This window comes from Diceros bicornis, chromosome 35, assembly GCF_020826845.1.
Source record: "Diceros bicornis minor isolate mBicDic1 chromosome 35, mDicBic1.mat.cur, whole genome shotgun sequence".
NCBI lineage: Eukaryota > Metazoa > Chordata > Mammalia > Perissodactyla > Rhinocerotidae > Diceros > Diceros bicornis.
Window position 1 is genome coordinate 21,914,884 of NC_080774.1, and position 13,353 is coordinate 21,928,236.

Sequence of the window (13,353 nt, forward strand, 5' to 3'; positions counted from 1 at the left end):
CGAGGCCTGGGCAGGGGTGGGAGACAGGCTGAGGCTTCTGGAGCACAAGCACAGTGGCAGTGGTGTCTTTTTATTGAACCCCATGCAGTGCCAGAGGCACCTAAAGGGGCCCAACAACACTAATCCATTCCACATGCATCACTGCCCACGATGTGCCAGGCACGCAGGTCCATAGAGGGACCAGGCCGCAGGTCCCTGTGCAGGGCTGCGAGAAAACACCGAGGCACAAGCCCCTGACGAGCTGCTGGTCAGGCAGAGCCGAGGCAGGGCTTTCTGGGAGAGGGCCACTTAATGTGGGCACGAGGGAGAAGCTGGAGTTAGCCCGCCTGTGGACAAGGTGGAGAAGGCCATTCCAAGGCAAGGGAACTATGTAGAGACAGGCACGGACGTTGGGAATGGAGACTGGGGTGCTTGGGACAGTGAGTGTGGGGGGCAGGTGGACGAAGAGTCGGGGCTGCAGGCTGGAGGGTAAGAGGGCTAGGTGGGCCTGGGGCCCCAGGGTTATGCTGTGGGGAGGACACGAGGCCTGTGGGGGAGGCCAGCCCACCTCTTTAAACACCAGGCTTGCCTGAACAAGAAGCTCCCCCCACCCGAGGCTAATTCCTTCCTAGGGATGATCAGAGGAAGGCTGTCTACACCCTTCCCTGAGAACCTTCCTGCTGGTCTCCAGGGCTGGGCTTTGCAGAGCAGCCATGTGACACCCTACCCTCAGCCCTAGCCAGCTTCAGTTGCAAAGCCAGTCAGATGTCTGGCCAGAGCTGGTAAACATACAGTGATCAAGGCACCTGTTTACTCTGCAGAGGTTTCCTGAGATACCCTCTCTGGGCATCTGTATGTTTCCAGGCAGTGCAGATTCTTCAATAACCAGGCCCTGGCAGGGTGTCAGGGCACCCTAGGGCACGCAGACCCACCAGTGGAGTCCCTGGATTTGAGCCTCGGCCGAGCCACCCCGCCTATGGCATCTGACATTGCCCTGTTCTCTCCCAGGCTGTCAAGCCCACCTGTACCCCATCTATACTTGCTGACTTCTGTCCCTGGATGCCACATGAGTGCTGGCTCTCAGCCTCCCACCCTGGCCTCTCTCGAGGCCTGGCAGGTCATAGATGAACCGTCTCTGGAGCAATAGTTCCTGGGCACTGACCCCGGCCAGCCCAGCCTGGGTGGGTGCACCTGGACCTGGCCACACAGCTTCTTACACGGGTCAGGTAGGAAGCCCCTGAGATCACGCCTCTGATGCGTGCTTAGTAGAGGGCACCTGTCCCTAGAAATAAATATTCTTTTCAAAGTGAAAACAAAAGCCCAGAAAATACTCGGTGGTTAAAAAAACAAAACAACAACCAACCTGAAACCATAGTTTGAGGTCAAAATAAGTCCATTCAAGACTTTTTTCCCCGAGAGGGAAGCATTTGTTGCGAGCTACCCCTGAGCCCCGAGGCAGTGGCCTTCCCTGGCCTGCCTCTCTGCTTCGCGCTGACACCTCTTCTGCAGCAGCTCTTCAGGCGGGAGCTGCAGTCCGGTTTCTGCACACTGGCAGCCCCGGCGCCTCACTGTCTCGACAGCAGGGGCACGTGCTGATCCCCACTGAGAGCTGTTCCCAGGGACAAGAGCCCCAGAGGCAGAGAATCAGAGGGCAGGACAACAAAGCTAATGCCGGAGCCCTCCTGAGGTGCAGGTGTGAGGAGGGTCTCAGGCGGGGACCCCGAGGCAGGATGCAGCCCCACCCTGGGCCAGCAGTTTTCTCACCTCCACAATTAGTAGACAAGGTGCCACAGCCGCCTTGTGCAGACTGCAATCAACGAGCTCCCTCTCGTGCCTTGCTTCTGTTTTACTGCCACATTTACAGTGACCTATACAGCTATTTACTGGGGCACGTTTGCCTAGGGATCTGCATAAAGACGTAGTCAATAATTCAAAACAGCCAAGCAGTCAGCTCCTTAGCCCTGAGCCTGGGCATGTTGACAATGTAACAGGACTGCCAGGCTGCCTCTGTCACCCACAGGCGGTGTGACTCTGGCAAAGCATGTAACTTTTCTACTCCTCTCTTTTCCTTGTAAAAGAGTAAAATGAGAAACTAGCCTAGTGGCATAGGGGTTAAGTTCAGCATGCTCCACTTGGGCGGCCTGGGTTTGTGGTTCGGTTCCTGGGCGCAGACATACACCACTCGTCAAGCCATGCTGTGGCGGTGTCCCACATATAAAAAATAGAGGAAGATTGGCAAAAATGTTAGCTCAGGGCCAATCTTCCTCACCAAAAAAAAAAAAAAGAGTAAAATGAAAGGGTTGGACTAAAGTCCTTGTAGCTCTCTTCTAGTTTAAAAAAATTGAAAATCTACTCAATCTAGGCAGCCATCAAAACTGTGGTGGCTCTTTTAACCCCTCTGCTGACCGGCAAGACACCACCATAACCCCCACAGCCCTCCCCGTGCTCGCCCTATGTGAGCACTGGGGTGGGAGTGCAGCCTTCAAGTGCCATAATCTGCCCAGGAGAGTTGGCACCACTGATGCACACGTCCGTGGTCAGTATCTCAGCGTCCCAGCCCAATGGCAGCAGGTGCCCTGGGCTCTGAGCCCCCAGGCAACAGTGGCTGACAGGTGTGAACAGGTGTGTGGGATGATCTGCTCCCTACCGTCCTCCTTGCAGGCACATCTGCCTCCTTCCTGGCACCGTCACGATGGCCTGGTGCATCCATAGCACTGTGAAGGAGAGGCCACAAGGTGGGGTGGGGGTCCCTGATGGCGGGCCATCGGTTACCTTACCGCTTTGATTTCTGCAGGGCCTTTCTGCCTGGCTGACTTCTCTCTGTCTCAGCAATCTGGACTCTAAGATGAGAGAATGGTGCTTTCCACTTATCAGAATGGGAGCTTTGACGGAAGTGGAAATGCTTCCCAGGTGGCAGGAGTCTGAGCTGCAAGAGGGGCTGCGCTACCTATTTAGGCACCTGCCAGGCCTGCCACATCCACGTCACCCTCTCAGGGCTCTACGAGGCGGGGTTGCTCTTCCTTTACAGACAAGGAGCCAAGGTTCAGAGAGGGCAAGAAACCTGCACTGGGCACCGGGCAGGGCAGGGGCCAGGTCTCCCACCTTGCAGGGGAGAGGTTTTCACTGCGCCTTCCCAGCCTTCAGGACACGCTGAGCAACCTGTAGACTTGCCCTGACTTCTGCCCTCCCCACTGCTGGGTCCATAAAGGTGGAGCTGACAGAGGCGGCCTCTGCTTTGTGGGAGCGGTGAGGTAGGGCTGGGCTCCCGGGGTTCACAGATGCACCGCCACACGCCTCCAGCAGGTGGCACTGGCTTGCTTTCCTCGAGGCCTGTCCATTTTACTGCCAGGGACCCCTGTGGGGCTGACTGACAGCCTAGCTCACGGAAGAGAGGATTTTCTCCCACCATACCGTCTTTATTAGCTCATTCCTCAGATTGTGCTTATTAATCTACTTCCGGAGAAATATTTGATTTCCCTGCAGCATGGCTGTTTACGTGGTGGCAGGAAAAAGAGAGGGAGCGAGCACGTATTCAGGGTGAGGGGAGGCTGGCAGGCAAGCAGGGAGCCACCTGGTCTCTCATGGACAGAATGCAGAGCCACGAGATGATATGTGAAGCCCTACTGAGGAGGGAAGAGGCATCGGGGTGTAGTTTATGTCTCTAGAATGATGACAAACACCAGGCGGCCTGGGCAGCACTTGCTGCTCATGAATCTCCCCTCAGGGATGAAGAGATCTATTCCCCAGGCAGGGAGATTTATAACTGGGATGGGCCTGCAGAAGACCTGTGCGCTCAGACTCTCTCGAGCTCACGCACACTGATGTTTAAGGAGGGGAGTTAGGTCACTGTGCAGACAGCAGGGCATGGAAAGTCCCCCACCCCAACACACACACACTGGTGTCGCAGGCTTTCACATTCAAAGATGGAGAGCTAAATGAGCAGGAGGAAACAGGGAGCAGGGGCTCGACTCCTTCTCAGTTGAGACTAAGGACAGGCCCCCGGCCCAGCCTGAAGACTCCAGGGATGGTCGGAGCCGTCCTGGCCCCATGATTCCATCTCCCCTGTCTCTATGGCATGGAGGGAGGAGCCAGCAACCTAGAGCTTGGTGCAACCCCAAAGAATCGCAAGAGACCAGAGCTGCCTATAATCAGGCTGGCTGCAGCTTACCCCACACGCACTTTGACCCAGAGGCAGGTACCAAGGAGAAATGTTGGGGTTCCCTCCCTCAGGCAATGCGTGCCTCCCAGGTAGCTGGCCCAGGATGACTGTGAGGAGACATCAGGGAACAGGGAGATTTGGTTCTTGTTCTCCTGGATCTTACAGTCTCATGAGGACCAAGCAAGGCCTGAGAGGCACAGTGAGTGTGCACGTATGTGGTTTCAAGATTGAAGGCAAGAGGGAGGGTGAGGCCGCCTTGGAGTGTCTTCTCCTTTCCCACCTCTCCATGTCCTATCCCTCTGCTCTCCATTCCCACCAGGCACTTGGGGCCTCCGCTGTCTGACTGTCTGGACACAGGGCCATGGAATAAGCTGAGCCAGGAACACTCACCTCAGGGTACATCTGGCCATGACGTTTTTAGGATCCCTGGAAGGGCCAGGAGAGGAGGAAACTGACCCATCTGGGGCATCTTCTGGGGTAGGCCATGTCTGGGCTGCGACCACTGGAATCCTCACTGCAAGGCACATCTCACCTTGCCCCCCCAGCCCCTTCAATGCTACAGATGAGTAAACAGAGATTGTAGGTAGAGGCCGTGATGTCAGGGGCAGGGCCCTCCTCCTCAATGTAGCCAGGCAACAGGAAGCCTGCAGCCTGGGGGTCCTTTGTTCTCTGGCGAGTCTGAGGTCTAGTGCTGTCACGACCTCAGGCCCTGAACTCTCATCTGGAGTGCGCCCTCTCCCCCGGGATGGCAGACACTGCACAGAGCAGCAGTTTCCAGGGCCCTCTGCAAGCAGGACCTTGCCCCAGGTCAGGGTTGTGCAGGGGGCAGGAACAAGGAAGGAGGCTGCTTCCCTGTGGCAGTGAGCTCATTCTAGGTGTGGCTGCCTTTTCTCAGCCACGAATTTCCCCCTCTGCTCAGGCACAGGGCTCTTCATCTTCTCTGGATGTCTTTATCACACACTGTCACTTTCCACGGGCCAGTTCGAGTGGCCTCCTCTCTGCACTCACAGTGGCAGGGGTGAGCCAGGCTGCCTGTCCTGGGCTGGGCGATGTCCTGCCTCTGCTCCCCTGAGACCAGAGAGTCCCTCCACCTCTCTCAGTGGGGTTCCTGCCCACAGCCAGGATTGCTTTGGGGAGCACCCGGCAGACAGTGAGCAGAGCTCCTGCTCCACCAGGGTCTGCTGCCTGTAACACCATTTGGTTCCTTCTCGCTGCCCTGAGCCCTGACCAGGATGCTCCCAAGTCCCCTCTGGGGCTCTGAACTCTGAACTGGTCTCCTGAGGGAGAGGAGCTGTCCTGAGATTTGAACAAGTACCTGGGTTTTAAGGCACCAATCAAAAAATTAACTGGCAAATCCATTATATTCAAGTTGCCAGAGATGCTTCAATTCAATTTAAAAAAGGACTCTGATACCATTGAGTGACTCTCCACCATGAACATCCTCACACGAAGAGCTGTCTCCTCTGGGAGATGAAGGCTGTCAAATGCTGCGTTTTAAGTACTTATTCAATAAGCTGTCGGCACTTTCTGCCTGCTCACCTCCTTAATTACCAAGTGCCTGGCTCACTGGGTCTGGCTCCCTCCTCAGGAGAAGAGCCACGAGGCTGGGTGGGCTCAGGCAGGGACACCTGCTCTTCCAGCGACGCTGGCTCCTCTCAAGCCCAGGGATGAGTCTGGGCTGCATGTGGTTTCCCTCCTCTTGCTCTTGGGCTCTCCCAGGAATGTTGGGTTTGTGGGCAGGTTCACGGCCTAGGTCAAGGGTTGTGGCACACGTGTCCACAAAGAGGACCTGGGCCCTCCCTCCCATAGGAGCCACGGCCTCTGCCCACTTGGAGCACTTTGCTATGGCCATCTGCTCTTTGCTGTAATGTGCATGAGGCTTCCCGGCCAAGCCTGGAGATGGTTGCCTTGGAAAAACCTGATGCCTAGGCCAGCCTTGCATAGGCTTTACCTGCTGACCCATTCAGGGCTCAGGACAGATGGGCCGAGCTGGGCAGTCAGCGGGGGACAGGCTTATCAAGTGGATGCAGGCACCTGCTCATTTATCCCCGTCTCAGGGAAGGAGAGAAGAAAAGATGACCCTGTGTGTGGTGGCCTGCACAGCTGATGCATGCCCATCAATACATCAAGACCTTTCCAAAGGGCTTTGTACCCATAGGCAATTTGTGGGTCCAAGTCTGTCTCCACTCCCAAACAAACCTGTGGAGTCTCACTCACTGGCTCATAAAGAACCTCCAGAGCTGTATTAGCCAGTGTTGTCCAAAGACAGAATGCACTCCCACAGGAGGTACTGAGCTCCCTGTCACTGGGGGAGTTCAAGCAAAGGTCAGTGATCATTTGGCAGGGGTGTTAGACAAGTGTGGATCTGGGGGGCTAGAACACCGTCTCTGGAGACTGACAGACCTGGATCCTAATGCTGGCTCTGTCACTTACTAGCTGTGTGACCCTGGGCAACTAATTTAACCTCTCTGAGCCTCAGTGTCCTTACCTTTAAAAAGGGGTTACAATAGCACCCCTTGTGGCTGTTGCAGGGACGAAGATAATATATGTAAAGCACTTAGCACAGCGTTGGGTTCTTGGTAAGTAACCAGCAGATGGTCACCACTATCACCATCATCAGCACTGTCGTTGTTATGTAATGTCTGTCTCAATCTTGAGCAGCCGACCTACTCTCCTTCCTTCCATAAATGAGCAAGCACCTGCACTACTTAACATCAAGCACAGGGCCAGGCACCTTGGGAGATGCAGAGAGAAATCAGACAGGATCCGGCCTTGGGCGAGGGTGCAGCCTGGGAGGTGAGAGGGCATGGACACAGGTAACTAAAATGCAAGGCAAAAGGCAGTGGCTCCTTATCTGACAGATAAAGTGCTAGGGAATTCTGAGAAGGTGAAAACTATTTTCAGTTAGGGCGATCCAAGTCAGATTCAGGAAAGGGGCTGTTTGAGAAGGGACCTCAGGGAAAAGCCCTCTTTGCCCAAGCCAAGGCCCTGAGGTAGGAAAAGGCAGGTCCATGGTCCCTTTAGGTTAGGACAGAGGGTAAGGGGAGAATGGACCAAGAGGCAGGAAGGATGGCAGGGCCAGACTGTTAGGACTCAAATGCCAACCTCTGCCACTTCACCTCGACTCCACTGGGAGCCCCTGGGACCCTGAGCGAGAGAGCGAGCAATCAGGACTGTGCTCTAGCCAGCACAGGATGGCCAGACCAGCAACCTGCTGGCCAGGCAGGCAGTGACAAGAGCAGCACAGGCAACGGCGCCTCAGCTGGCGGGGGCCAAGCCCAGCTCTGCACCGACAAGTTGGGAGACTTGGGCAGTAACCTCGCTAAGCATCGGCGACCTTGTGACTTGCTCCTAGGATCACATTAAACGGCAATTTCAGGAGAGTGAGTTTCAAGAATGGTCATGGCAATGGGAAAAGACAGAGGGATGGAGGCCGGACACATTACAGGCTTGACCTGGCACGTCTTGGCGGCAAGCCAAGCAAATTGCATTTGGGGTGTGAGATCATGGCAGGTGGAGGTGGCATAAGGGCTATGGGGGATGCAGGAGGAGAGGGCCTGGAGGGCTCTGAGCTCAGGGCCCTTAGGAACACTGGGGGCTAGCTTCAGGAAAGGTGGAGCAGCACTTCTCCAATTTTACTTCCACATGAAGCACCTGGGGACTTTGTCATAAGGTAGATTCTGAGCCAGTAGGTCTGGCTCAGGGCCAGGGCCAGGGCAGGGCCAGGGCCAGGCAGAAAACAGCTGGGCTGATACCAGCTGGAAGCTGAGTATGGAACCTCAGGACTCAAGGCCAGAGCTGTGGCTGTAACTGATATCCAATTGGGTCATCATTCTGCATTTATTCAAAGTCTTTCTGGTATCTGGTAGCCAGAGAGAGGTAGCAAGGGGAAGCAGCACTGAGCTATCCAATCAGGTTTCGGAGTGGAGATTTGATTCAAAAAGTGGTTGATTCACCCCCCAATAAAAGGCCTTTGGTGCCAGGGAAACCTCAGACCCAAGATGACAACGCTATCAATAGGCATTATCACCCCCATTTTCCAGATGAAAAAATAAAAGACTCAAGGTCACTCCCTAATAAAAGGTAGAGCCAGTTTTCAAATCCAGGTCTGTCTGGGCCCAGAGCCCAAGGTTTCTTCCCCCTACTATGTGCCTCATTACAGAAAACTGCCCAGACCTAGGAATACATAAACAGAACACCTCCCAGTCTACAGTGGACTTCTGTGGCACTGCTGCAGGCTGCCTCAGGGCAGCCTACGCAGATGTTTAGAAAGAACCATAACCATACACCCATGCAGACGCCTGCACAACATGAATGCAGAGACGGACACAGGTTTGCACAGTCTCCAGCTTACTGACTAGGCTGACCTTGTGGGGACACTTATTTCTCTCCAGTCATTGCTCTTCCCCATGCCTTTAGGAATCCTGGGCGGAAGTGGCCCCCCGCCTCCTATGCAGAGTACACCTCATCACCTTCTGCCTCCACTGCAGACCAGGCTTTTGCTCACGGATTTGAGGGGCAGGGCGGGCTCTGGGAGCACTCCTCCCTCCCGACTGTCAAGACCTGACTCTCTGGCCTTGAGGGCAGTGGGAGAGGGCAAGTGCTGCTGATGTCCCTCCATGTGTTTCCCTGGCTTCTGAGGGCTTCCCCGTCTACCCTCCAACTCAGGGCACCAGCTCTGGCTCCCCTGTCCCCTTAGTCCTGCCACTGGCTGCATACCTCATAACTCTTGCTGCTGAGGCCCTCTGCCCAGTAGGCAGCCTCCTGGGTGGGGAATCAGCAAGAGGCAGAGCCCACGTGACCCACCCATTGAGAAAGCTACATGTCTGTGCCACACTAGTGGTGGGCATGCAGACCATACTGTGGTGGGCCCACTCTTGCTTGGCCCTTCTCTTTAGCCTCTTCTCTCCCTGCCCCACAGTCATAGGAGGCTGGTGCCATGGGATGGTGATGCCTCTCTCCTTTTCTTGCAGGACCCCAAATCTTTGTGATTGATTCTCTTGGAGGAGCGCCACCAGGCCAAGGAGTGTCACTTGCCGATTCTTTCACCCAGTCTTCTGTTAGAGGTGTGGTGTGTGTCTCTAGGGCGCTAGTTCAAGGTCACAGAGACCTGAGGGAGGGCTTTGGGCCCATTGTGGCACCTCTCTTTAGAATGGGGAGACTTAACACTTCTTTGTCCTCTGTTTTGGCTCTAGCCACTAATCTCTGGGTGACAGGAAAGCCCCTCTCCACATCACATCACACATATAGCCATAACGGGGAAAAGTAAAGACTGAGGATGCATGTTGCACCAGCAGTGGGAACATAAGTCAGAACATTTCTCTGGGATACTGTTCCTAATTGATTCTGGATGGGTGCACCTTCAATGCCGAGACACCTCTCTGGGACCTAGAATCCAGGTGCGGTTGAAAGTCTGTCTCGTTCTTCTCCCTCTTTTCTGCAGCAAATGTGAACTACTGACTGCTCCCAGGTTCAGCCACCCACACACACACACACACATTCACACACACATACACACACACACTGGCCTTCCAGCCCTCAACATAACTTCCCAAGCATTCTGCAGGATGAGAGGCAGAGGCCTCTCCGAGGATTGCTGCTTTCCCCTGTGGGAACCATCTAGGGTCAAGGTGCTAAACAAGAGAAGAAACCTTGTTTTTCCTCACTAGTGGTACCTGCCCTGGGCTTGACAAATGCATTTTCTACCTAAGTGCACAGGCAAGAAGAAAAATAGTGGTTGGGGAGACCTCAAAAACAAAGGCAGAACAAAGACAAGTCCTACAGTGGCAAGAGAGAAAGCTCTGAAGCCAAGTGTCACTGACTCGTATCAGCTACAGCAGCCTCATCACCAAACCAGTCCAGCAAACCACCCGGAACAGAAGGGCCAAGGAACCATGAATCACTGAGCTGGAGAGCCCGCAGAAGGGAGCTGGTGCTGCTCCAGCGCGCACAAGGCCCTATGCACATGGCTGCCTCCACTTCACCTCTGCGGGCTCCAGGGGATGGGTGCTCTGCAAGCCCTAGTCACTATCAGCAGTCTGCAGAAAAGCTGCTTCTTAGCCGTTCCATTCAGTGATAAACCAGCCCACCTCCTAGCCAAGATCCCTGGACATGAAAGGGGCAGAGAGGGAGGCCTGGGACCCCACGGCAGGGCAGGGCAGGGCAGCACACTTGGCATGCCTCGAGGTGAGAAGGCCCAGGCTGGCAGGGCAGTTGGCAGGTCTCCACCTCCCCAGCCTGTGTGTGTCCCTCAGCTGTGAGATGCGAGGCTGGACTAGAAGTTTGTGAGGGCCCGGGACGTTCTAACTGACAAGGATACCTTTGCCTTTGTGGTTCCCTCCCATAGCTCTGCTCCCCTCTGATGGAGGCCAGAGCCCCCCTCTTCCTGGGCTCGTCGGGAAGTGGCAGAGAGTACACGCAGTGGCAACCTGTCCTGGGTCTTACGTTTCACAGCACTGAAGCTGAAAGAATGCAGGCTGTTTCCCCTCATCCAATCTGCCCTTAGAAGCCTCTAGAAGGTCACAATTGGAAGGGTGCAGAGCAGCCAGGCAGCGAGGCCTGGGCTCCAGTGCTGTAGGTCTTGCTGCTCCCCATCCAGCCTTGGGGCTGGCCCAGTCCTCAGCCTGGCTACGGGCACAGATTGCATTGTCTAAACGAACCAATGAATTAATCTATAGTATCATGCTCATAGGACCTATCTCAGAGCCGTTAGGAAGGACCACAACCATTTTCTCAAAATGAGCAACTCCATGATTCAAAATTCACACCAGCTCCCATCCAGGGATGATAAGCTAGGACCTCAGCTACACCTGGTTTGACCTCTTTCTTACTGTAGTGCCAGAGGCCCCAGAGGAGCAGCTCCTGACTGCTGGCCCCCCTGGGATCAGGTGGGCCATGGACACCTGCCAGCCTGCCTTTGGCACTCTCTCACGTGAAAGACATGAGGTGGGATGGGAAGAGGAAGGGCAGGTGAGGCCACAACCCAAGGAGGCCAACACTGTTGCACAGGTCCATAGAAATTTCATCCCTTCCAAAGTTTATCCACCAACGTTATCATATGAATTCAAGTTTAGCATTGTCCTTCCCACTTTACTCAAAACACTAGAAAGCTACCATGTGTACGGTGCCTTCTTTTTTTTTTTTTTTTGTGAGGAAGATCAGCCGAGCTAACATCCGTGCTAATCCTCCTCTTTTTGCTGAGGAAGACCGGCTCTGAGCTAACATCTATTGCCAATCCTCCCCTTTTTTTTCCCCAAAGCCCCAGCAGATAGTTGTATGTCATAGTTCCACATCCTTCTAGTTGCTGTATGTGGGACGCAGCCTCAGCATGGCCGGAGAAGAGGTGCGTCGGTGCACGCCCGGGATCCAAACCTGGGCCGCCAGGAGTGGAGCACGCGCACTTAACTGCTAAGCCACAGGGCCGGCCCAAAGTACTTTTTTTTTTCTTTTTTTTTTTATGAGGAAGATCGGCCCCGAGCTAACATCTGCCAATCCTCCTCTTTTGTACGGTGCCTTCTATGCATTAAGAAGCCTGTCAGTGTGTTATTTATATATTAGCCCCTTTAATTCCCAGGTTAAGGGAACCCTGCAAAGTAAGAAGCTTGTCCCCATTTCAGCGATGAGGAAACAGGCTGACAGTGGTGGAAATCGCCTGCCCAGGGTCGCATAGCTGGCAAGCAGCAAGGCTAGAACCTGAGCCCTGAGCTCTTCACACTCTAGTTTACAACCACGATCACATCACCTGGAAGTGTTGAGAATCCACTGCCTCATAGGCTGCGAAGCTGGCCAAGGAGGACGGGAGCCCAGGCCTGATCCCGTGCCTCCTCATACCTGGCCGTGTCTCTACATAAAACTAAAAGCCACGAGGGACACCTGCCAAGGAGGCAGGGCAGAAGAAGGATGGGGGGTGATCCGACTTGAAGTTCTGGCCTCCTTTTAACCAAGCTACCAGTTCCTACATCCTTGGCCCTTGGCTCCTGGCCCATTCAGCTCACCCCTGGGAAAGTAAACACAAGTTTGTCACCCTGACAGCACAATAATGAGAGGAAACCAGGGCCTGGAGTAGGAACAGACAGGGCACACAATGCCCACACAGCAGGGCCACCAGGTAGAGGCTGCCTCCACCCAGAGCACAGTCACTTCCCTCCTGTGTTCCAGGCTCAACCTGCTGCCCTTTAGAGTCAGGCCCTCGGGCTGTGGCAAGGACCTGAGAGAATGCAGGATGTCTTTCTGGAAAGGTCTACGTAAATGTGACTCCTGGGTTGTTGCTAGGCAACCAAATGACAGCAGGACAGGTGCCCCTCAATCCCAACCATCTGCCCCTGTTTATCTGGTTGCAGTTCGGCCATTACCTCTGATAAAAAGATGCAGGGGTGTGTTGGTTGGCAATTCCAACCTTGACTCATCTCAAAGCTGTGAAGGCCTATTTGGTCAAGTAATAGGGAGATGGGGTCTCAGGGTAGACGAGTGGGCCTGGGTCTGGACCAGCTCTCTCTCCAGCAATGCCAGCATCCCCACCTCCCTGGCCTCCCTTGATCTCAGGCCAGGAAGGTCAGCACAGGTACCTGGCCCATGAGTTACCAGCAGAAGCTGGCAAAGAAGTATGTGAAGCTACTCGGTCTGGTGTCTGCCTAGTGTTTGAAGTCAGCTCTGAGACTATGTGAAGAAGAGGCCAACCATCGCCTGGGCCTCCCAACCCAGCCAAATGCAGATTGTCACATCAAGCCTGTCACTTGAACAAGCCTGTTTTCTCACTTGACCTGGAGGTGCTGCTGTTGATGCCAAGGCCCTGAGGAGCATGGGGCCATGATAGCATCACGCTCGCTTCTGCAAACACACGACATGGGCCAAAAGCCCAACCAGCTGAAGGAATATCCGCCAAAAGCACATCATCTGTGGTCAGGACACCTTGCACTGCAATGGGCCTGGGCGACAGAGCCCACACGCACCTGTTAAAGAGGTTATTGCGGCGAACCATCCGCAGAAAGCCAGTGGGGTCAGTAACTGAGTTGAGCTTGTTGTTCATTTCTTCAAACTGCTGGTCCATGATGTCTCCAGCTTCACTCTCCGTCTCGCTGCTGGCACAGGCCCTGAAGTAAAAATTGCAGAGAAAGCCAATCAGAGAGAGGGAGTGCTGAGCTACGAAAGTCTGCTCTGAGGTTCTGTGCCGTTTCACTGCCCAACGAACCCCTGGTCCTGAGTGCCTCCTGAAGCCA

General features: G+C 54.6%; 1 protein-coding gene across 3 annotated transcripts in view; it reads right to left on the reverse strand.

Moving 5' to 3' along the window:
* Positions 1–13,353, reverse strand: part of TTC28 (tetratricopeptide repeat domain 28) — a 600,025-nt gene that overhangs the window by 33,396 nt on the left and 553,276 nt on the right. For all 3 annotated transcript variants that reach the window (XM_058531684.1, XM_058531683.1, XM_058531685.1), the window contains one exon: positions 13,087–13,227. In XM_058531684.1, the coding sequence (XP_058387667.1) occupies positions 13,087–13,227 (141 nt within the window). The remainder of the gene's footprint in view (positions 1–13,086; positions 13,228–13,353) is intronic.